Source organism: Lytechinus pictus, chromosome 2 (genome assembly GCF_037042905.1).
Source record: "Lytechinus pictus isolate F3 Inbred chromosome 2, Lp3.0, whole genome shotgun sequence".
In the NCBI taxonomy this organism is placed as follows: domain Eukaryota; kingdom Metazoa; phylum Echinodermata; class Echinoidea; order Temnopleuroida; family Toxopneustidae; genus Lytechinus; species Lytechinus pictus.
Genome location: NC_087246.1, coordinates 15,449,475 through 15,475,352, shown reverse-complemented (window position 1 = coordinate 15,475,352; position 25,878 = coordinate 15,449,475). Strand labels below are relative to the sequence as shown.

The 25,878-nt window shown below is 36.7% G+C and overlaps 1 protein-coding gene across 1 annotated transcript; it reads left to right on the top strand.

The window, feature by feature from the left end:
* Positions 1–605: 605 nt before the first annotated feature.
* LOC129254723 (A-kinase anchor protein 10, mitochondrial-like) lies at positions 606–25,655 on the top strand. Its single transcript, XM_054893235.2, has 11 exons — positions 606–743; positions 8,708–9,043; positions 9,946–10,584; positions 11,860–11,958; positions 12,696–12,780; positions 15,831–15,954; positions 16,385–16,521; positions 17,937–18,081; positions 18,775–19,052; positions 19,749–19,890; positions 20,814–25,655. The coding sequence occupies exons 1-11, from the start codon at positions 710–712 to the stop codon at positions 20,937–20,939; spliced, it is 2,145 nt and encodes a 714-aa protein (XP_054749210.2). The 5' UTR covers positions 606–709; the 3' UTR covers positions 20,940–25,655.
* The last annotated feature ends 223 nt before the right edge of the window (positions 25,656–25,878 follow it).

Here is a 25,878-nt window from a genome sequence, read left to right as displayed (position 1 = left end):
TATTTTGTTCTTATCTTATTCTTCTGCCTATCATCTTTCCTCTTTTTTTCTCCTTTCCTTTACCTTTCCTCACGTTTTCTCCCCCCGCTTTTCCTTTGTTTTTCGCCACCAATAAGGGATGCGTATGCCAATTAGTGTGCAGGAATTGACCATTGTTATTTATAAATTATTATTTGAATTTATTTATACAGGATAAAACAGTCATGATCAGCAAAGCTGTTTTTCACCATGGTTCTTATGAAACAGGTTGAATATGAATATAAAAATGACATTGATTAGTTTTTAAAGAGCAGCATTATAAACTCATTTAAATAATAGGAGGGCATAGAGGTAGATTATCCACCTCTATGTTGGAGGGATTGTTTATTATGTTTTGATGAAGTTTAACAATTTCAGTATGTTCGCTGTCATTGAATTGCTAGGCATTTAAATAAAATTTGTCCATATCTGTTCAAAATTATAATAGATTTGATTATTGCTTATTATTTACCTCCAGTCACCACCCCCTCCCTACGGGGCAGCTGCTGTGAAAATATACCAAAAAATTGTTTACTGCCCCGCCCCTTTGTTATGTAATAAGGGCAAGCACTGACGGACGGCTTCTGTAGCTGGCGCTGTTCAGAAGGAAATTCAGATGATTTCAGTGCGAAGTTGCAGCTGAAACAGCCATTGAATTTCCTAAATTAAGCTTGATACGATGATGGAATGAATGAGCAACATGCCCCTCTTTAAGAGGAAATCAGGTATATATGATTAGTCTGTGATTTTCCGGCAATTTTTCTGTATTTCGCGAAAATAGCTGAAATTATGAGAAGTGTACCACCGGTGTGCCACCGGTACCACGTAACACGGTACCGCATACGGTAGTGCAGTGCAACCACCGGCAGTGAGTGAGTGTGTCGTATCGATCGAGCGATCTTTGAGTTTGAGATGTTGATGTTGAACTTGATTGATGGGGGCATTGTCACTTATTACAGCATTGCCATTATTAGACTGATAAATCCGCTTTTTCGGATGAGTTTTTGAACATTTTCTGATTTTTTTCTCCTCCTACATAGACATAGACGACTTTCATGACTTTAGACGTATTTTTAACCTCGCAATACGTGTGATAGACAGCTGGCAGCCGTCTGTTTCGAGGAGTTTTTTAACGTTAAATTTTTTTTTTTGGGTGACTGGAGCCAAGGCGTGGTGAGTGGAGAGGCAGTGTAGCTCAGTCGGTTAGTAAGTTAGAGCGCCTGTTCCGGATAAGATTGTAGATCTCAACGTGCGTGGGTTCAAGTCCCGCAGCATCATGAGCATGCCGGAAGACGTCTAACAAAAAAACTGATGCTAGCGTTGTGTGTTAACGTGCCTCACCGCTGTGTTCAGTGCGGGTGTGAATGCACTTGGAAAACACTCCGTCCGTCGGAAAGGACGCAAATGTTGGTCCCGTGTATAGGAGAGTCACAACCTATGCACGTTAAAACCAATACACTATTCGTCAAAGAGTAGGGTGTTCACCCGGTGTATTGCACCTGCCGGTACTACAAATACAATACTGCAAGAATCTTCAGGATTGAAGGAGGCAGTGCAGCTTGAAGAAGAAGAAGAACGCAACGTAGTTCAGCGGAACAACCAACATAACAGAGACTGAAGCTTTTGGTCTATATGGAGAAAGGGTGTGCTTTTGCACCCTCCTTTATTACTCCTAAATTTTGCTTTTTGACGGGGGAAAAAGGAAGAAATAATAAAGATAAATAAATCAGCTTACCACCACTCATTCAATGAACAAGTTTATGATATAACCTTGTTCTCTGTTATATCTCCATGTGTGGCAAAATAAGGATGGCAATGTTTGACTTATTTTCTCTTTTTCTTTGGGACAAATGCTTGATTTTTTTTACACTAACAGTTTCCATTACACCTATTCATCATACAACTTGGCTCTTATAAAGTAAATTTGATTCTTTAAATACTTTTTTTCTTAATTAAAAATAGAGATTGAAAAATGACTATTTTCTTGCCATATTACTTTCCACCAATAGAGGGCGTACACAAAAATATGCCCAAAATTCAAGTTATTGAGCGCTCGGGTGAATACAAAAATTATTCCCAAGTTACTAATGACAAGTAAATTGCAACTGTATGGAAATTAGTAATTTTGGTCACAAAAGTTATATTTTGATGATTTTTTAAAGTGTGCTCTGTACAGCATTGGCATACCATAGTCCTGTCTGTAGATTCCCCACAGTGAGCTAGTGCTTACCACCAGCTTTCTGAAAAAAAGGGCTGAGGGTTCACAATTCTACGAAGCCCCAAACCGGACATTTTTGACAACCAAAAAAAAAAAATTATCACGTACGTACGTAGTATTATTACGTACGTACGTGATAATTATTACGTACGTACGCAGTATTATTGCGTACGTACGTGATAATTATTACGTACGTACGTGATAATTATTACGTACGTACGTGATAATTATTACGTACGTACGTGATAATTATTACGTACGTACGCAGTATTATTACGTACGTACGCAGTATTATTACGTACGTACGTGATAATTATTACGTACGTACGCAGTATTATCACGTACGTACGCAGTATTATTACGTACGTACGTGATAATTATTACGTACGTACGCAGTATTATTACGTACGTACGCAGTATTATTACGTACGTACGTAGTATTCTAATTTTCATTGGTCTATGGAATCCGATATTCGCCGAATGTGGCCGACATCGGCACCCCGCATTGGCCCAACCAACGTCACCTTGCTAGCTGGGACCATGGTTGGACCATAGTCATGCTGGTGATGATCATGACTTTTCATCGATTATAGGGCCTATATAACAGGGACCTGGGAACGATTTTTTCAGTGGGGGTGCTGAAATCTCTCCTCAAAGGTGGGGGGGGGGGACACAATAATTGAATTTTCCATAATTACACACACACACACACCTCTAAGGGCACCACACACACACCAACCAATCCTCCCCCCACACACATATATATATATATATATATACATATATATGACAGTCACTTCTTAGCTTTCTTCTTATAAAAGAACATAGATATATAATGAGATAAGTCGAGCGTGATCGAAACGCGAGCTATTTTTTGGGGGGGAAATTCATGTATTTTGTCCTGAAAAATTGAATATTTTGAGCAATGTTTGTGGTCCTGAACAAGATGCGTATGTAACAAATAATAACTGCGAACGTGATCAGTGCGAGCAGATATTTTTTATATACGCTCTGGTCTGATCGAAAGGGAAGTGTTATAAGGAATGTTTGCAGTTACTCATTAAGACGATTCATATATCACCAATCAAATAATGCGAGCGCGAAGCGCGAGCTGAAAAAATTGACATTCCGATCTAAATACTGGACATTCTAAGCACTTTTTGCAATCATGAACAGGATAAGATGCGAGCGCGAAGCGCGAGCGGAAACAAAATTGAGATTTCAGACCAAAAAACGAGACATTCTAAGCACTTTTCTAATCAAGAACAGGATAGGTATATAAATATACAATTGATGCGAGCGCGAAGCGCGAGCGGAATTAAAAATGAGATTTCAGACCTGAAAACAGGACATCTTAAGCACTTTTCTAATCATGAACAGGATAGGTATATAACCAGTGGCGTACCGTGGGTCACGGCATTGGGGGGGCACCAGCAAAAATTTTGAGTCACTTAATTAGTGAGCGCGCTTCGAGCGCTCAGTTGTCAGGTATACTGACCTAATAGAGACATTTTAAGAAAGCACTTGTAGTCATTGTAATCATGAATAACATACGCATCTCAGCAATCAAATAATGCGAGCGCGAAGCGCGAGCTGAAAATTGTTGATATTCAGAACTAAAAATGGACTTTATAATCGATTCTTTGTGATCATGATACGTACCTGTCTCGCTAAACAATGCGAGCGCGAAGCGCGATCCGAAATTTTTTGTATATATTGATCCCAAACAGGGAGATCTTAAGAACTATATTTTAGGAATCTGTTAATAGTATACATATCTCACCATAGTCATCTAATGCGAGTGCCAAGCGCTTGCTGATTTTGTTAGAATTACATTTAAACACATATGAAACACTTGTAGTCATTGTTATCATGAATAACATAGGCATCTCACTAATCAAATATTGCGAGCGCGAAGCGCGAGCTAAAAAATTAGGAATTTCAAACATGAAAGGGGGCAATTTAAGGCTTGTTTGTAGGAATTCGCGAAACCATACGTATTTCAATAACCAAATGATGCGAGCGCGAAGCACGTGCTAAAATTTGTGTATATATTGACCCAAAACAGGATTTTTTTTAAAGGAATATACATTTTAAAGAGTATACATATATCACTATAGTCATGTAATGCGAGTGCCAAGCGCTTGCTGCATGATTTTGTTAGAATTAAATCTGAACACAATGTCATGAAGCACTTTTTGTAGTCAATGTAATCATGACTATCATACGCATCTCACTAATCAAATATTGCGAGCGCGAAGCGCGAGCTGAAAATTTAGATAATTCAGACCTGAAGCGGGGCAGTCTGTAGGAATTCACTAAGACCATACGTATTTCACTAACCAAATGATGCGAGCGCGAAGCGCGAGCTAAAAATTTTGGATATTTAGATCAGAAAAAGGGACATTTCAAGGACTGATTTTAGGAATTCATGGAGAGCAGACATATCTCACCAATCCATTGAAGCGAACGTAATCACGCACAGGAAATGTTTTATATTAAGACCTGAACATGGGGCAATCACTTTAAGTAGTCATGAAAAAGAACTATGTCACTACTTAAAACAATAATATATTTGGTGTATATTGACTTGAAAACGGGAGGTTTTCGTACAACAGGTTTATAAATCTCTTTAAACAGACAATGCGAGCACCAGGAACAATGAAGACATGGACCCTGAGCAAATTATGTTTCATAAAGTTATGATAAAAATGTTTCCTATGTAAAATAACATAACATAACATGATTATAATACAATATACAATTATAATGAATAATAATTTCTTCTTTCCCACTACGTTCCTCTTCCTTTCTCCCTCTTTTTCTCCTTTTCCCCGTTTTTTTTTTTTTTTTTTTTTTTGTCAGCCGATTGGGGGGGCACGTGCCCCCCCATGCCCCCCCGTAGTTACGCCACTGTATATAACTATACAATTGATGCGAGCGCAAAGAGCGAGCGGAAACAAAATTGAGATTTCAGACCGATAATTGGGACATTCTATTCATGTTTTGAAAATCAAGAAAATGATGGGTAATTGGATATATTCTTACATTAATAATGTGAGCGCAAAGCGCGAGCAGAAAATTTTTGATATTCTGATCTGAAACTCCACACTGAATGCAATATGGTTTGAACAGATAAAGAGAAATCAGGCGAACATAAGAATAAAGATTTGATCAAAATCCGACAAGGAATATCAAAGTTATTGCATTTTAAAGATTAGCATTATTCCGGTGAAACAGTTTTAAGCATGTCTTCATTAATATTCAGTGAGCAAACTGATGATGTCATATCCCCAATTGTTATTTTGTATTTTATTATATAAAATTAGGTTTATTTGATATTTTCCCTTCAAGAACCAAAAAACAGTTGAATTGACAACTGATTTAGTCTATTAGATATTCTTTGCTGCAACTTATTTCATTATAAGGGAGACATATCATTCACACTGGTATGAAAAAATTAAACAATTTTGATTCCATGTAATAACACAAGAAACAGGATAGTGGGGATGTGATATCTTCAACCCGCAAGGGCGGAAATCCCAGAGGGGACAGGGGGACGTGTCCCCCCTACCAAAAATAGTAGGGGGACACAATATCAAATGCCCCCCTACTATTTTTGGTCTTTCATGGAGAAAAATACATCACTTCACAATCGAAATAATAGCTTTTGGACTAAATGACCTTACATTTTGGGTGAAAAACTTTTTTTTCTTTTTTTTATGCTTGTCAAATTTTCCATGCAGGCCCTGGTCCCTCTACCTTTGGGAAGAGATTTCCGCACATGTCAACCCACCTATTTAATATTCATGACGACATGCATATCACCATTTTCATAAACTATTGCTAAACTTTAGAATTAAATAACTTAACTATTTGTTATCAGATTTTCATAAAATTGTATTTGATATAAATATTTTCAGCCCGGAGTAGCCCCAAAACAAGCTGCGTATCTGAATAAACATGCATGCGCGTGTTTAGAGTTAGCCCTTTAGTATCTGGGCGTTGTATATAAATACTTTGTTTTTATTATAAAAATCAATAATGCGAGCGCGAAGCACGAGCAGAATATATTTGATATTCCGATTTGAAAAAGGGTGAATTTAAACACTATTTTAAGTACTGTGTCGGAAAATTCTTAAGGGGGTGGGGGTCTACAAAACGTCGTTCATTTTCATTACATTTCTGTCATTCATCAACTTACCACTAGATTTCCAGGAGGTGTTGCCTATGGAAAATAACACATGCAGCACCCCCACATTTTGGGGTGCTTCACCCCCAGCACCCCCGCTTCCCAGGGCCATGGGGCAGGGCGAAAAAGACTGAAATTTGATTTTTATTGTCTGAATTGTAATTCTTTATACAAAACACGGGCGGTCGGGCTCGCCCACACTTGATTCGACATAAAACCCTTTAAGTTTCAAGTCCAACCACACCCTTGTCCCTCCCTGCTATCGAGTAGTCATGGTAGTGTGTAAACTATAATGGTTATCACGTATCGCGCGCGACTACGTCTGTATCGGCGTGCCGGAGCTTGATTGAGTCGCGTTACATGTTATAGGAGGGATGTTATTGGAATATGTGAAAGACGTTGTATGATTTGCGATTGTCGGATGTGATAATATGTACATTATAACATATATAAAAAATACAAAGGGAACCTGATTTCGTGGGGGTGCTGCCTATGGAAAATAATACACGCAGCACCCCCAGGAAAAATTTTGGGGGTGCTTCAGCACCCCCAGCACCCCCGCGAGTTCCCAGGTCCCTGCTATATAACCCACAATATTCATATGATAACCATTTCATTTAATTGTTCTCGTCATCAGGCTGTGTTTTCAATTAAACCATTCCTTTCAGAAACTGCTAGAATTAACACATTGGGGAAAGGACAATTAAAGGCCTGTTATGTTAGTGTTTTGGCGAGACAGTTTTTTTCAAAAATGTACCCACACGCGACACTGGGATGAGCCCCTATTATTTTACCACCCTTTTGAAATTGCTTCGTTCTCTGCTTAAATTTGAATATGATATGGTATTAATTGATGTAAATTAAGTGAAGATGTATAGGTGTTTAAAAAAAGAAAAACTATTTGAAGAGGCTGGTATTTAAAGGGAAATTCTATGCGGGAACAATCAAAGCAGAAGGCCTATTGTAGGCCCACATAAAAATTTAAAGCCTGCGGGCTTCGCGCTAGCGCGCGTGATCAGATTTCATGTATGACCTTTTGGGAGATAACATTACGTACGTACGTAATAAATACTGCGTACGTACGTAATAATTATCACGTACGTACGTAATAATACTGCGTACGTACGTGATAATACTGCGTACGTACGTAATAATTATCACGTACGTACGTAATAATACTGCGTACGTACGTGATAATACTGCGTACGTACGTAATAATTATCACGTACGTACGTAATAATACTGCGTACGTACGTAATAATACTGCGTACGTACGTAATAATTATCACGTACGTACGTAATAATTATCACGTACGTACGTAATAATACTGCGTACGTACGTAATAATATTACGTACGTACGTAATAATACTGCGTACGTACGTGATAATTTTTTTTTTTTTTGGATGTCAAAAATGTCCGGTTTGGGGCTTCGTACAATTCTTTGGCAGTCTTCCAAATAGCTGCACATCATCAGCAGGCGAATTTTTTTTTTTTTAAATTTTCGGGGCTAACTTAGCATGGTTAGTTCTTAGTACTAGTATTAGTAGATCTACTTTTCACAAGTTTTAGATCTAAAGTTAGGGACTAGCTAGGCCTACTGCCTAAATATGTAATGTTTAAGCGCTAACACTGCTATGAATGGGGATTTCCAGTGCTCCTTTTTTTAGTTTCCAGGGTTCTTATGAGCATTTTGAGCAATTTGAGGGCTAAAATGCCCCCAGCCCCGGTGTATTCTTTTCTCTGCTGCACATGCCACGTGTGTGCATGCGCATTCGGTTAATAAGAGTTCACCATCTTCGGCAATGGTCAGTGTCGATGGTCTTCAACTTTCAATTTTGCATACATGATTCTTACTGAAGGATTTCTGTGGAGTAACTAAGTTGCAAACGATGCAAGAATGCAGACTATGATAACGCAAAAAATACCACATTTTGAAATTCAAAACATTAAACAGTTTCAAAAGTTGAAATTATAATAATATTAATTACACTGCAAACTAAGGGGGCTTTTGTATCTGCACAGAAACTATCAGAAGAGCTGGCCTTAGCCTTTTCCCATTTGAATAAGCAATTGTTGAGAGATATAGTGATCATTTTGTCATGATTCACGAACCAACAAAGTGGTGACTGAATGTTCAGAGCAAAGATTTTTTTTTTTTTTGGGGGGGGGGGTCAAACCATTAGTAATGCCCTATACCAGCTCACTCTCTGTCTAGCCAGAATGTTCTGGGGTGACTAAACCCATATATTCAATTTTTTTTGCCTTTTTTAATTTCAGAAAAAAGAGGCCAGCAGCCGACAGTACGGCAGACATCGCAGCATGGGTCTCCACCGGGGAAAGCAAGCCATCCACACCAGAAAGCACAGAACCAACAGCATGTGCAACAACTAAAGACCAGTCCTCAACATGCTGGACAAAGTTCGCTTAACTACAATCAGTCGGGTCAGCCTGGCGCTAGACCTGGCGCTCCTGATGGAGACTCCAGAAAAGTGGAGAAGATTGATGATGGCACTGCTGCCCTGGCTGCTAGCAGGAGACTTAGAGGTGGTCAGATTGCAGAAGGTGCACAGGTCATGAGTGATGACAGTGATGCCTTAGGAGACTTAGGCACAGGTAAAGAAGCACACCTCTCTGCAGTACTGACTCCAAAGTATGATTCATACCAGAGGGGATATTGTCAGATTTAACTCACATTTGCATCAATTGTTCTTACCCCCTTCTTAACTCTTGGTGTTTCAGTGTGTCCTTCACACTCAACCCAAACTTCCTACTCTTCTCCTCTTGCTTCTGCCATCTGTTCTTTAGTTTTCCTCTCCTTGAATTTTCTAAAGCCTATTCCGTTTATCCTGAACAAATATGTTTAAATGAATGAATGAATAAATAAATCAGGTGTGTCCCTGACTCACACTTAGAGCTGTTGTCCTTATCTCTTTCTTCCACATGGCCTGATTCAGTGCATCCCCCATACTCAATCCAACTCACTTTTTCTCTTCTTCTACTTGATTCTCATCTCCGTTGGACGTTGGTTGTCTTCTGCTGAAAGTCAAAATCCCTTCGTAGTTGTCATCTTTCCTTGGTACATACCTGTACCAATGTATACCATTCACCTTCCCCAAACAGTTCACTGCTCTTCCCTAATTTTTGTTGGCAAATGTCAAAACTACCTGATCTCCTGAGGAGACCTGGGTCTCTATATTTTATAATTCATTAATGAATGAATTAAACAATTGGTCAGTGACCCAACCAGATTCATTGTCTACTCATGAAAATTGAAATTGTGAATATAATTGTAAATTTACATCTCGTCTTTCTTTCTTTCATTTTCCTAATGAAGCAGCAAATAGAACAACATCAATGAAACTATTTCTATGTTAAAGTCCATGCAGGATTGGAGTTGTACTCTTTCAATGTGCTTAATAGACATTTTCATAGAAAGTGCCTTGTGTCTGAATGATTTTATGAATTCAGACCACTTATTATTACCGCTTTCTATTATCTTACTTTTTTGTGTCAAGGACTTGGAAAGATTGAGACATCTGACCAGGCAATCAATCGATCAAGATTATGTAAAAGTATGAATGAAGTCCTCCACGACAATGGAGCTCTGCCCTACTTCATCCAGTACATGGCATCAAGCAACTCCAAACAACTTGTCCAGTTTTGGTTAGCAGCAGAGAGTTTTAGTAATGCTTCATGGTCCAAAATGAGAACAGACTCAATGACTAAGGGGGATTCCCCTGTGATTGGAAACCATGTAACAACGACAATACCAGAGGAACGAAGAGAGAATGTGGAGCAAACTAAAAGCCAAGAAACAAACTCGTCTGTGACTAACAATAAAGAAACCATATGCAGTTCGAGTGACACTGTGGAAAGTGATTCTATAAACACAACAAATAACAATGTTGACTTGCCAAGTTTGGATGAGACTGATTCATCAAAGAAAGACACACAATCTGTACCTGTAGTTGTAGTGAACCCTCCTGTATCCATGCCCAAGAAGAATGATTCGCCAAGTATATCACCTCAAAAGACTCATACAAGAGCGATGTCTGATTCGGCAGTAGGTGTTGGTAAGATGTTTGGCAGTGGGGCTACTTTTCAGCCCGGTCATCGGAGAAATAACTCCTGGAAAGAGGTCGACCCAAGAACTGGTAATTTCTGATTTCTCCAAAAGAGTCTTGATTTTTTTTAGTTATGATATGTGGGTAAAATAATTAAGTTGTTCAGTGTATTGCAAAAAGCCCTTTTTTACCCTTAAACATATGTGAATACTTGTTGAGAACAGTCTGCTTATATCTATCTATTATATCCATCATAATAATAATCTGAATGGGTGATTGGTCTAAACCTGTCATTCAGTGGTTTGGTGAAACTAGGGTCCCTGCAGTGATGCAAATGTGATCATTTTTCTTCAAGGCTACACCCCTCGGGAAAATAGTCACATTTCGACGTCCCTTTGGTAACCATAGTTCCAATATCCATTATTCTATTGACTAAGAAAAACTTCTAATGATTAAAGAGAGTTTGCAATGTTCTTCAATTCAGTATGTATGTACAGGTTAATAAATGTACATTTACAAGTTAACTTTGGAACTTACCAAATCTGCTTTTCTTGAATATATTCATTATCAGAAAGAAATTCTTTTGTACTTTTTTTTTAACGAATGATGAGTAAAGAAAATATACCAATCAAGGAATAGCTAACAACACTGGATACAATTAACAATGGACTGTACACTCTTTGTACATGGTTTGCCATAGACTTACAGTTATGCAATATGTATGCTTGTATGTTATGTTGACTAGGGCCCTGACTTACAAGGAGTTGTGATTGATCCAATCAATCTCAACTATGGAAATCCATCAGATGCACTACTAATTTGTCATGAAGGAAATGTTAACAAAGTTCCTTGGAAACGTAGGGGAGCATACTCATTTGTCAAAACAGTGAACGACATGTATAGCATAAGTATACATTGTATCTAGTATACACTTAGAACAGACATGAGGTTATATTTTGGGGTCACTGGTATGTCATAGATGGGGATCCCTCTGCTCAATTTGCAACTCTTTGCAAGATGGGGCCCTGGTGGGGGTTTCACAAAGATCTTGAGTATGATCTGGAGTCACGCTTAAATTTCAGTTGAGTATGGTTGTAAGTTCTAACACATTACCACGTTGGTCAGTTCATGTGCATGGGACGTGCACTACATTTCAAGCAAATAAATACGAGTGAAGTATCACATGTGCGTTGATGTTTAAGTGTGCCTCCATATTATATCACAGTTAACTCTTCGTGAAACACCCACAGGTCTTTCAATTCTTCCACTCTTCAAATCTTGGGGATTCCTCTCAAAATAGAAACTGATTCTTATCTTAAATGATTATTTCTCATTTTGTGGTAATATGATTGTTTTCATCCTCAGCGGTGGAAAGAGATGCCATCAATATATTCACCAGATACATCTGTAAGGATGCCACATCACCCATTGGTGTACCAGAGGATATTAGATTAGATATTATAGGTGAGTCTGCCATCGTATTGTGCCTGCGCAAAAGCTCAACTGATAGAATGATGGTCTCATTACTTACCTCCATTTCCAAGTCCCATGGAGAGGAGGTTGAATTGGAGGTCTTCCGGATGTATAGAAATACTTCGAGCATTTATGGGTGTTAGGCTTTAGCAGTCCGGTAAAATAACAGAGTGAGAAATTTTAGGAATGTGTTATTAGATTTATTTAATTATGAATGACTTGACTTGAATATTAAGTGTATTATGAAATCTATACATGTATTTTTTAAAAAGAAAACAGTGAAACAGTTACTAACTGAGTGATGAAAAAATTAAGAAATATACATTTGGAGAGCAGCTTCATGAAGCTGATTGTCGAGTTGCAGACAAATTAGGAGATAATGTGAATATGAAAATTAAAAATAGGTTTCTCAATTATTTTAAATCATATGGGTTAAAATTCAAAATGTAGGGTAGATTGTCAATATTGTCAACAGATTCTCAACTTTACAAATGGCCTTTTGAAAATCTCATTTTATAGAATATTCTCATTGGTATCAGTTGTGAATTCAGTAATATCAATCCAGATTGTGCATGTAATTTGCTTCTGTGAGAAAGAAGCATTTCAGAAATTAGAACAACTTATTTTATTTTAGTGAGGCTATGAGAGCCATTATTTCAGAATAAATCTTAAGATTGTTCATATTATTTCCATAATGCAATACCTTGTTATCTGTTCCTTTTTTTCAGCTAAGATTTGTCCCAAAGATGGCCAGTTTGATCCAGATAGTTTCAAAGCGGCTCAGAACTATGCATTCAGTGTTATGGAGAAGCAGTGAGTATAGCATATAATACCCCCATCTCACTAGATGGCGATTCCACTGCGATCGTCAAAAATCGACAAAGCATGGTATAACGTAGCTTGATCGTGCCTTGATCTTTTCAATCTTCTCCGTCGTACCTTGATCTTTTCTGAAGCGGCAAGGATCGCCACCATCTTTATGGTCGCCACAAAATTTTGAACATGTTCAAAACTTACGTAGCGAGATCGCGGAGGTGCTAAAGCGCATCACAATCGAGTCATGAGCGTATTACAAACGACATATTCGTAGCTGTAACGGAGCCCCAACGCATAAAGCGTAGTATAAGCGCATTAAAAGCGGCACCGATCGCCCGTGGTTTTCAGGCCCGTTCCCAAGACAATTCTGCTACGCTGCTTCCGTTTACAAGGCGACTGCCTTGCGCTCGACACGCTTCACACAGCTTCCACCACGACGCTTCCTTCTTTGGGTGGGATGTGGCACACGTTCTCAGCCCGCTACAGGCGTTCGCCTTGTGCTTTTGCTGCGCCGCTGATGACTGGGCAGCGATTGCGCAACAACCGTCCGCGCTGCTATAAAACGCCGTGCCGATGGTGGCGGATTATCATATTTGCAACAGATTACGAGGTGATACCACGGCGTTTTCAAACATACCTCCCAGAAAAAGGACCAGAAAAGGGAAAGCTGCCCAAGCTACCCCTCTTAGGCCGGCGGTCGAAGAGGAAGATCAAGGGGTTATGGTGGTGGTAGAGGAGGCGGAGGTAGAGGAGGAAGAGGAGGGGGTACAGGAGGAGGATGAAAATCTTACTGCTGAGCCAGCTGGAAAGAGAAAACAGACGCTCACATGTCTTGATGACGAAATGGGTCACCTCTGCAGAAATAAATAAATTGATTATGTTTTGAAAATAAATTGAATTCTAACCACAGTGACAGTAGACAACATCAAATTTTGTTAATGATTCGATCACTAATGTATTGATTGGGAAAGGCAATCTTTAGGGAGATTCTGGCATTGTGCCCCCCTCCCCCTCCCTTTTTATGAGTGCTCTCACATCAGTAGACTACTTCTTGTCAGCAAATTTGAAAGGAATTTACCAAATATTTTTGAGAGACAAACTTTGTGGAAAAAATAAACAGAATATCAAAGATTTTTAATGCTCTTTTATGAAATTCTGGATGCATCCCTCATATTAACTATTAGGCTCATCAACATCTTTTGAATGAAATTTTAAAAATATTGTATATTATGACTTAGGTGACAGCCAGGATCGGACCCTGTATCTTTTTGGCCTCCTCCTTCTCCTGTCCTCGCATTCAACTTTTAACTGATGTTCTTTTAGAATGCCAAGATGTATAAGTCCAACCAAATTCTGGACATCCATGTTGGTCGGAGGTTGGCAATCGACTGAAAAATGTGTCATGTGCCACGATTAGTATGCCGATTGCTTGAAATCGTTTCAAGAGCCCATCATGAACGTAACATAATCGCTTCATTCGTAGCACCACCGTACCGAGGTCCTAATTAGCGTATGAGCCTCGTTGTACGATCGCTTTGATCGCAGAAGCAGCGCATCACATCTGCCTCGAATCGTCGCAAGAAAGTGGCATTGTCATACTTTCAGCGTATTACCATCGCCTTCAGCGCAGGTCGGTCGCATAGAAGTTGCAGTGCAATCGTCTCGTAGGCTAAAAATAGAATTCGAGGAAGATTCTGCTACGATTTGCGGGATTTACACAGATCGCCATGGTCGCCACGATCGCCTTCCTAGTGAGATGGGGGTATAACGTATGAAGTAATGTCTTTAGTGCTGTAGATTCGATTTATGATTTTGTTAATTTTCATGCCTAATGATGCTTTGTTGATGTCAGCGGAATCTAATGTACTATACATTATTTTCTTTAAATTGGATAGAATAAATCAAGATTTATAAGTAAAAATTACCTTATAACTAGTGCAGTAACATCGCGAGATATATTTTTGTCTCACCTGCATAGCAGAGTGAGACTATAGGCGACGCTTTTCCGACGGCGGCGGCGGCGTCAACATCAAATCTTAACCAAAGGTTAAGTTTTTGAAATGACAGCATAACTTAGAAAGTATATGGACCTAGTTCATGAAACTTGGACATAGGGTTAATCAAGTATTACTGAACAACCTGCCTGAGTTTCGAGTCACATGACCAAGGTCAAAGGTCATTTAGGGTCAATGAACTTAGACCATGTTGGGGGAATCAATATAAAAATCTTAACACAAGGTTAAGTTTTTGAAATTTCATCATAACTTCGAAAGTATATGGACCTAGTTGACGAAATTTGGCCATAAGGGTAATCAAGTATTACTGAACATCCTGCCTGAGTTTCGAGTCACATGACCGAGGTCAAAGGTCATTTTAATAAAGTATTACTGAACATCCTGTGCAAGTTTCAGGTTACATGACCGAGATCAAAGGTTATTTAAGGTCAATGAACTTTGGCCAAGTTGGGGGTATTTGTTGAATTACCATCATAACTTTGAAAGTTTATAGATCTGATTCATAAAACTTGAACATAAGAGTAATCAAGTATCACTGAACATCCTGTGCGAGTTTCAGGTCACATGACCAAGGTCAAAGGTCAATGAAATTTTGCCATGTAGGGGGTATTTGTTGAATTACCATCATAACTTTCAAAGTTTATAGTTATAGTTTATAAAATATGGATATAGGGGTAATCAAGTATCACTGACAAGTCTTGGGTCACATGATCAAGGTCAAATGTCATTTATTATCAATGAACATAGTATTGTATCATAATATGAATTGTGTTTTTTGTGAATAATTATGTTATACATGTAGTAGTTTTCAAAGTCAACACCGCTGCTATATTGAATCACGTGATGCAGGTGAGACTGCCAGAGGCTCTCCACTTGTTTATGAATGTAGTGCAGAAATACATTTTCTGCATATACTATTTTGTAAGTTTGTGTAAAATTTCATCAATTACTGATCTTTGAAATATTTCTATTTTCTTGGAAAATAGTCAATTAATGAATGACCAATACATCTTTCATTCCATTTTTTCCCAGATATTTCCAGTCATTCCTGATGAGTGAATTCCATTGTAAATATCAGATAGATGTACTTACTAGTGGGCGTGTCTACCTAGCTGACATACTCTACAACGATGTAGCCACTTTCTACTTCATGGAGGTAAATGATTCCCTATACAGTTCAAGTTTGTAGGAATGACGTCTGTTAGAGTGAGGATTACTCTAAACATATTTTGAATCTGAGTTTAATAATCTAGTTTGGGTTTTCTGTTTTCATTATAATTTTTTTTTAAAATTTGTTATTCTGCATTTATATTTCATGGAGGAAGGAGGGGGGGGGGGGTGTATAGTGCCTAGGCTCTCCACTAAAATATCTTGCTAATTCTAATGTCTTTCAAATCAAGTGCTGTATTTCAAAATGACTGTACACAAATTTACTAATCTACGTATTGTATATTTTAATTGAATCTTCAATATGAATTGATTCTGCATGATCCTAATACCTCCAAAGTATGTGCTCAAATCTCATTACCACTAGTGACTGTACATAAAAATTGCTCAGAACCTGAAATGTTTCATTGTCCTTGTAGTACCTGGAACAGGAAAATGCCGTCCATCTGCTTCAGTTCTGGTTGGCTGGGGAGAATTTTCAACAGCATTTACTATCTCAGCAGGGGCAGTATGATCCTATGGAGGCTCAGAACGATGCTATGGTGCTATATGACAAGTAAGGTCCTGATTTATCTCTTACATATATTCATTTATTATTCTGATTATTTATTTAGTTTTTGTCTCGCCTGCATAGGCGCCGCTTTCCGATGGTGGCGGTGGCGTCGTCTACTTTGAAATTTTAACCATGGTTAAGTATTTAAAATGTCATCATAACTTAGGAATTATATTGACCCAAAACTTTGAAATAAATAAATAGAAAAAAGTAGATGTTAATCATGAAAAGTGCATAGTTAAAGGTCCACCCCAACAAAAAGTTGATTTGAATAAAAAGAGAAAAATCCAACAAGCATAACACTGAAAATTTCATCAAAATCGGATGTAACATAAGAAAGTTATGACATTTTAAAGTTTCGCTTAATTTCACAAAACAGTTATATGCACATCCTGGCTGGTATGCAAATGAGGAGACTATGACGTCATCCACTCACTATTTCTTTTGTATTTTATCATATGAAATATGAAATATTCTAATTTTCTCCTCATTGTCAAGTGATACAACGATTGATTCCTCCCTGAACATGTGGAATTAGCATTGTTTAATACTATATGGTTCAGTCAAGTTGGTCTTTATTGTCGAATCTATAAAAAATGAAATATTGTATAATTCAAACAATAAAAAACAAAAGAAATAGTGAGTGATGGGCATCATCGACTGAGTCACCTAGTTGTGCACATCACTGTTTTGTGAAAAATAAGCGAAACTTTAAAATGTCATAACTTATTTTACATCCGATTTTGATGAAATTTTCAGTGTTATGCTAGTTTGATTTTTCTCTATTTATTCAAGTCAGCATTTTCCTGGGGTGGACTTGACCTTTAAGAAGGTTGCTTTGAAGATATCTTTTTCCTTGGCCATCACACTCCCTCGAGAGCCACTGCCTCTCACACAACCTAGACCAAATATAATAACTACTTTACATGGATACAGTTTGCATTAAATACTAGGCTTGATTTCTTCTCTGATATTTTTGTCATGCCTGAATAAAATGTGGATAAACAAGAATGAAATGCAAACCTCCTTTAAATGGCAAAACTGAGTAACTTAATTTCATGTTAATATGGGACTGTAATTTCACATGCCAAGGTTTATTTGAGGTCATATGTTGCAGATTATATGCAAGATTTCAAAAAAATTTCCACTGAAGTGTAGTTAATGAATAGTCTATGAAAGGCCTTTGGATGTGTATTTTTTGCAAATGAGAAATATGGTAAATATCTTGATCATATGTGAAATGTTTATCTTTTATGCTTACATGTATCCATTTTTTTTTTTGGGGGGGGGTAATTTTTTTTTAGATGAGAAACATGAATTAACAGTAACATAATCTTTTTCCCCCTCTGATGTTAAGTTTTAAAAAATTGTAAATACAAGACATATTTATGACTTCCTGAATAATTTGAAACCAACAGGTACTTTTCATTACAAGCTACCAGCCCCTTAGGCTTTGATGATAAGATCCGCTTTGAGGTGGAGAGTAATATATGTCGGGAAGGGGGACCACTAGCAACCTGCTTCTCTACGCCAATGAGACAAACATATACTACATTAGAAACAGTAAGTACTCTTTTAAGAAAACCATGTGTGAATGAGAGAGGGATAGGGGATAGGTACGGATAGAAATTAGACTTTCAGGGAGGTTAGATGTGTAGGAGGAAAAGGACAACAGAAATATCACCTTTTGAAGTGAGAACATTTGTCTTGCAATCAGATACTTTTTGTCATTAGTTTATATGTAAAGGTGATATTCATTGGCTGCAAGAGGAATGTTTCTATGATGAATGAATTATTATAATTGCTCTGATTATCCTTCACAAATAGCAGAAATATAATACCAATTTCCAGAAAGATAGATTCGGCATTAATTGGTAAACATGGTGGAAAAATATTGATGTTGTGAAATTTGAAGTAAAAAAACAGGAAGAAAGGAGGATGACGTCCTGAGGAGGAGGAAATCTTCAGAAGGAGAAAAGGGATAAAGAAGTAAAGGGAAAGAGAGACAGAGAATGTCAGTGTGTAATATAAATGTAGACATTATTTGAAGAAACTTTAATACTAGGCCTGTTGGTGATTTAGTGAAAATAAAGGGATACAGAAACAAATGGGTGAAGGGGAGGGGGGGGGGGGCACAATAAATGTATTGTCAGATTTTAGAAATACTGGAAAAGAATAAGTAATTTGTATTACTTGATATTGAAGGACACGTGACAGGTTTATTTTTATTATTTCTATTTTCTTCTACATTTCTAGATGCATTTTCCTGGGTTTCTTCGTAGTGAGCTCTATTACAAGTTCCTCAATGAGCTCATCAGCAATATCAAGAGTGAGCATGGGACCATGGCTGCTGCAGGGTCTGTTGCCACGGCCCTGGAAGATGATCAGTCCTCTGTATCCTCTGAGCCTGCCACCAGAGGGATGCGTAATACCCTGCTAGCTGAGGGCAATGTGGTCAAGCTTTTTGATGGGGACCTCAGCATTGACCAGTTGAAGTTTGATCCAGACACTCTCTGGCAGAGGCCAAGTGCAGGGTGAGAGGATAATCAAGATTTACAATATGTGGAGAGAATCTTAACAATAGTTCCAAAAAATGAATTGAAAATCCTGTTACCTTTCTTATTATGAATAATATTTTTAGTACGGAAGATGTTAATCATCGTGGTAGGTTGAATTCGGAGTAAGAGATAATCTGTTGTCTCACGTGAGACAATAATATTTTTGTTGTACGTGATATTGAAAAATGGAAAACCACACTGTCCAGTTCTAAATTGCAGTATAAATGCTGAAGTTGCAACTCGAGGCTACCGAGTGTAATGCATCTGGTTTAAACCAAAATCAATTTATAATCAAGGCCGTATTATACCTACAAGTTGCAATTATTTGATGTTGACAAAATACATACTTGCAGTAGGTTTAAATTGTCAAGTCGCATAAGTTTAAACTCTTTTATTGTTGAATTGTTATGAAAAAAATGAAACTATTTCCAAAATCTGATCACAGACCATAGATGAGCTATCATGATGAGTCAGATGGCAAGATTTGATATTTATCACTTGCTCATCCAAAGGACTGTGAATGACTGCAAATAATAAAAAAGGTGAAATTACAAAAGCTCTAATACTTTTGTACAGGGAAAATTCAAGCTGAACATACAAAAGCAAGAAAGCTGAAATCTGCTTTAAAGCTGAATCATCTCATCTCTGTATCTTCTTCTGCTCTCTTTATAGAAACGCTGGTATGATGTTTGGTAAGGTGAATCATCTTGGTCAGTTCGTACCAGAATACGAACCAGATCCTGAATCACTTCAAAAGAGAGCGTCGTCAAATAAGTTCTCTCTCAAAAAACTGGTCACCAAAGAGGAGGACAAGGTTGGCTTTCATTTTTTTTTTCCAAGGGGGGGATGAGGACTTAACTTTGATAGGTTTTTAGAATTTGTGAATTATGCACTTTTAGATTTATTTGTAGTTTATGTATTTATATTTTGAGGTATTATATTTTATGTATATATGAAATGAAATGAATAATGGAACAAATAAGATCTCCCTTAGGAAAAGAGTCATTTTGGGGGAAGATGGGGTTGATCTGATTAGAAACTGTTCCACTGCACTATTGTCAGTGATTAAAATTGATAAAGTTTTCGCTGATATTTGCCTGTTCTGTTGGTGTACAATTTTTCATTTTATTTCTTTCTCTTTTCTTGAGGGGGGGATAGGGCAGAATTAAAAGAAAATATATAGGCATTGTGTGATGAAGTAAAGATTACTAATTATTTTTAGTTTGATTTTAGTCAATCGCAAGTCCATATAACTTTAAGATGGGGCCTGTTTAAAAGTTACAATTATACATATAATCCAGATTTAAAGGGGGTGGGGTGGTGGGTTCCAATTTTCTACCATCTCACTCTTCTGGGTGTTGTGGCAGCGGCTGGTAGTGAAAATTTAAAGTGATTTTGCCAAGGACACAATTTTTAAATTGAAACATGTCTTTGGGATACTAACATTAGAGGTCGGCCCCAGACCTTAATTATCATATTTAATAAATACATGGATGTAAAAAGCCAATTATAAATAATATATAAATGTTGCATGTAATTATCATTATCATCATTATATAAACATACCTACTGAGAGATTTGAGTATATGTAAATGTACCTTGATTCAACAAAGTGAACTCAGAAACATCATTTTCTTTTCTTTACTTTGCTGAAGTGCATAGAGACATAGTTATATTATGTGATATGCTCTATATAAAACTGGCTATTATTATTATTATGTTATACTTCTTTTTCAGAGTAAAGAAGAGATGGCTTTGAAGATAGCCCAGATGATCATCAATGATGTCAATAAACAAACCCAGGGATTAGCAGGGGATGATATACCATCTCCTACAGCAGCTAAACCACCACAGAGATTATAGCACAGGATACATACTCGGTTCATCATATAAGATGATTAACTTTTAACATGTCACCAATTAGCAGTGCACCAAATCTAAAACACATAAATCCTATAGAGCTGCAAATCACAGGGCATGTTAAGAGTTGATGGCTGGTCCCGGGTGCAGACAAATCATTAATCATGAAAGTAAAATCACCCTTGTTAAGATTGGCATTTGCTTTATGGGATATGAATGTAGAAATGGCTCTGGGGGGTGTTTCATGTTAGCACTAACTAAATTGTCAGTGCTGACTATTTCAGTGGAATCCTTGTTTTTTATTGGCTGAGAAGCTCTGGACTCTGACTGTTACTATGGTAACTGTCAGAAAGACATCTTGTCAGTGCTGACAACTTTCCTGTAACGGTCCCCTGATATGCGAATACTAGTGCTGAAGTCATCAGTTTGCTGTTTGGGTTAATTTTGTTTGGTCCTTATTTGCCCCTACATACAATTATCTCATCCCATTTGGTAGTAACAAAATTATGTTTTGATTATTTGGTTTAATTGTCATTGAATTAAGTCAGGAATGCACAATATATTGTATTAGAAATGGTATCAAAGTTATTGCTGAAGTCAGCAAAATTTTCAATTTCTGTTGATATTTCTTGTTTTATTGCTTGCTTTCAAGATCAAATTCCTGCAGAAGTGTCACTGAAAATAGCCTAATCCTCTAAGTGTTTAGATGGAAGGCATGTTTCTTTAAAGTGTCATCAGTTTGTGTATGTCCTTGTGTGAGCTAATGTACATGTATAAAGAAGCATTTCTTTGTGTTGCCAAGAACACAAGATTTATGAAGGTTAAAAAAACTGACTTCCTCAATACTAGTTGACATGAACTGTCTCACGTAAACCCTAGAAGAATTATTTTCATCAGAAGTTTTAGTTGGGGCATTATTACTGTTTTATTGGGACCAGCCATGGTGGGTTTGAGGGTGTGTGTGTGTGTTTGTAAGATATTAAAAGTTTGTGTGCATCTCTGATCTGGGACTCTGATTCTCTTGCCAAAATTGATAGATTTTGTAATTATAGATGGTTGTTTATCAAATTATTTTGTATGAAGCATAACGGCTCTTAGTGGTAGATCAATATTGAAGTGGCCAGAGTGATGAAAGGGGGCAAATTTGATTCTTTGTAACAAGAGTATTCATTCTTTATTTCTCAAGATGACAAAAATTCTTTGCATAGGAACAGAAATTTGAGTGTAAAAATGGGGGTATTCTCTCGTTTTAAATTACCACTAGATTTTTTTTTCTTTGATTGCGAAGAAGTAATTTGATTTGAAAATAGGAGACAGGAGAGAGGACTACCTTCAAAGTTACCTGTAGTGCACTTTGATATGAGTACATGGGACTACACATAATCTGACATTAATTATCTGCCAGATGTGGACATGTATTCTCCTCAAAGTTAACATTCTGAGTGCAATCCTTTTCAGGGGATATTTTGACAATGATTCACTTCCTAATTTATGAAGATAAAGAAAGTACACAAATTGTTTAAACTTTCACGGGACTAAAGGTTTTCTTCATCTTACAAAAAATATGTGATGTACTGAAATTGCCGTTTGTAATCCCTTATGTTCTACTGTGTCAGATGTGATCAAGTCAACGAAAGCAATATTTAATATGTTTTACAGGTGGTTGTGTGTACTATTGTGTGATGTACAGTCTTCAGAAGGTATTTCATACAGATTGTCAAGTGTTACAAGTATTATAGTTGCAATGTTAAAAGATGAGTTGATGAGTCAATATTGAGCTTTACTTGCAAATACAAGGTGATCTATTTTTCTTCTGCTTAGTAGCAATTGAAGATCAGATGAGTTGATGGGTTTGTAATATTTATTTAATCACAATTAAGATATTGCAATGAGATATTCTTGTTGCCTATGAGACATGTAAATGATACTAGAATTTTTAATTCAACTCCTCATGGTAGATCTGTGTTTCAAAGGTGGAAGTTGGTTTGTTTACCTTTCTTCATTCTCGCTGCGAATTGGATCTAATGGAAGGAGTTGGACAGTGGTCAAGTTGTTTTCACACGTGCCCATATGTTCTTGGAATCTGGGTTAAAGTTAACGAAATCAGTAAATCCACAAACAAATATCAGACATTCATCACAATTCTTTTTTAATGTTCTAGAATTGTGTTAATTATTGAAAATTACATACCTCTTTCTTACAAGCTACATTTATGATGAAATATTTCCAAAACCACAATAGGTATTGAGGGACCCATTAGTAGGGTGTTCATACCCTTGATAAGCTGTGTTAAGTCAAGTTTATAACAATATATTGACTTAAGGGTTGTGGTGATGTTGGAAAAGGGGGAGGGGTAGCATTGTACCTTTCATGAAGTGAACCTCCTAATTTGTTAATGTGTGTGCTCTTCCTTTCCATTTCTTTCAATCATGTGATGGCATGTGGAACTGTTTTATGTTACATTCATTCCATTGCAAACTTTGAAATATAGATGTCATGCTTAATATAGTTGTCAAATATAGTTTTTATACATTATTCCACATTGTTACACATTTCAAATCAATATATTTTAATTGCAAATAAACAAATTTTCTTTGATTTTGATTATCTAAAAAAAATCAGATTATGACATTCTGTTTTCTTGTGGATTTCGTGGATATGGTGAATATTATTTTTGAAACATTTTTTAAGAATTATGTAAAAAAACAATGAAACAAATGAAAGTGAGAAAAGCAACATATGTATATTACCAAAGAACAGTTGTTCTATCAGATTACCAATATTTAGGGTAGTGATTTTTTTCAATGAATAGTTTATATACTCACTATGCTGCATCTCTGCGGGTAGTTTTGTTTCTTGTAAAATATTACAAATGTTACGTTACATGAATCTTTGTAAATCATTATTTTTTTGGTAGAAAGTGCTACGCTTCACAAAATATGTAGATTTCATTCTTGTAGTGAGTTTGGAGGTGCAACTTTTTACATGTATGGTTAGTTTCCAATGATAAAAATCATTAATTTTATGCTTGTCATTTGTTTTCTTGAAATTGTTTATCAAATCCGAATTTGTGGTGTAGCTCTCTGTCTTAATGCAGTTCATGTTAAAAAGGAGGTCTATTTTATCATGAATAATGATAACAACATCAAACTAGTAATGAGTCATAATGATATTCATATTTGGCGTTACCATGTGCATGGATGCACATGTGGAGGAGATTTGTCAGTCAATTTATTAGAGTTTTTCGTAATGTTAACAGGTTTAAAAAAAAATTGATCATAAAGTCTGCTATGTTACATTCATTTTTTATCCTGTTAGGATATTGGAAATCTATTTCCAATGTATATCCTCATGCAATGTCAAACTTAAATATGCTTTAAAATTCAGGTGCCAGGGTTTTGAATATCATACATTTCTCTAGTTCTTAAAAGGTTACCTTAGTCGCCATTTTGGAAGCGTATAGAATTTGAAATATTTCTCTTTATATGAAAAGTGAATTGTTCTGCGCCAAAATGTTTACAAGACCTAGTCTGGCCTTATACACCAACTAGTAGCCTGATATCACCTTCTAAAGACCCCCAAACCATGAGTAGCCAGTGGTGAATGGGCTTTCTCTGCTACAGCACCGAATTTAAGAAATATATCATTAAGATAAAAAGAACTGGAAGGATTTAGATTTCAAGACGAAAAAAAAAAGAATGGAAGGAGGGAGTGTCATCATGGTGTTAGAGTCAGTCTCCCTTGTAAGAGGGAAAATGGTGACTGAAATAGATGATGATGATCATCAATAGAGACTTATAAATCTAAACAGAAGTATTTTTACAACATACATCTTGGCACTCTACTCAACTCCTCTCTCTTTAAAATATTGTCTATGTTTCTTCCATGCCTCAGAATGGATGGCGCTATACATGTATAAATGCTTATCATTATTAGAATTAATAGTTACTGATTACCATAAATATTATAGTTTACAATATTATAATATAATTTCAAATTGAAAACATGCATTGAGGTGTTTTACATACTATTCCTATTGGATTGGAGACTGCAATTTCAAAATTCGTAACATGGTAAATATAGATTTAAAAGATAAGTCTATTATCTTGAAAAGTTCACAAGTTAAACAAGTCTCACTGCATGTTTTATGCGGAATGAACAAAGACAAGTAGTGTGACTTACATGCGATGTTGAATACTAGTATATAGCATTTCCTTACAGCTAGTACACATTAAAAGGGAAAGACGGACCTGGCAGAGTTCTGACCATTGTACGTATGAGAAAATATTTTACTTAATGAGCTTGCTCGAGTCAATTTTCCCTATATCATTCGACTTGAAACAACCTAAAATTTGTTTTCCTTAGGATTTGTAATCTTATTCAGTTTTCATGGCATAGAATGTTAGCCTATTATGATGTAATTTTGAATGATTGGAATGTGGAATTCTGCAGCTTGGTTCAAGCTTGTTATACGATATTGAATATGAAATGTCCAATGTGTATATCCATGCCCATATTGTCCATAATTTGTGAATGGAGATGTTTTATATATATGTGAAAATCTGATGAGATCCATAATGTTTTTGTATTTGATGTTGAATTATCTTAGCATGATATTGCCAATCACTCGTATTACAGGTCAAAAGAAATATATGTACTGTAAATGTAAGGTATATTATCAGAAAATCCCAGAAATATAACATTTTTGAGTATATGTTATATCTTAGCAATGAAGTAAGTAGTCATTTCCTTTAGTTATGAATCTTCATGAGATCTGGTTTGAGAGGTATTATGAAATAAGAATTGTTTTTCAAGTAAAATTTGACATGAAATCATTTGAAAATGGAAGGGCTAGAAGGACCTTCTGGGCTAAGAGAATGGATTAAAGAGGATAGAAAGGGGGAGAGAGAGGGTGGGATTAGAGGGAAAGAGAGAGGAAAAA

What these genes read in the sequence shown, in the direction of transcription:
- LOC129254723 (XM_054893235.2), top strand. Translation starts at nt 710, where the DNA reads ATGAGCAACATGCCCCTCTTTAAGAGGAAATCAG. An exon ending in CCTCTTTAAGAGGAAATCAG is followed by an intron (nt 744 to 8,707) that starts GTATATATGATT and finishes TTTTAATTTCAG; the next exon opens with AAAAAAGAGGCCAGCAGCCG. An exon ending in TGGCAGAGGCCAAGTGCAGG is followed by an intron (nt 19,053 to 19,748) that starts GTGAGAGGATAA and finishes CTCTCTTTATAG; the next exon opens with AAACGCTGGTATGATGTTTG.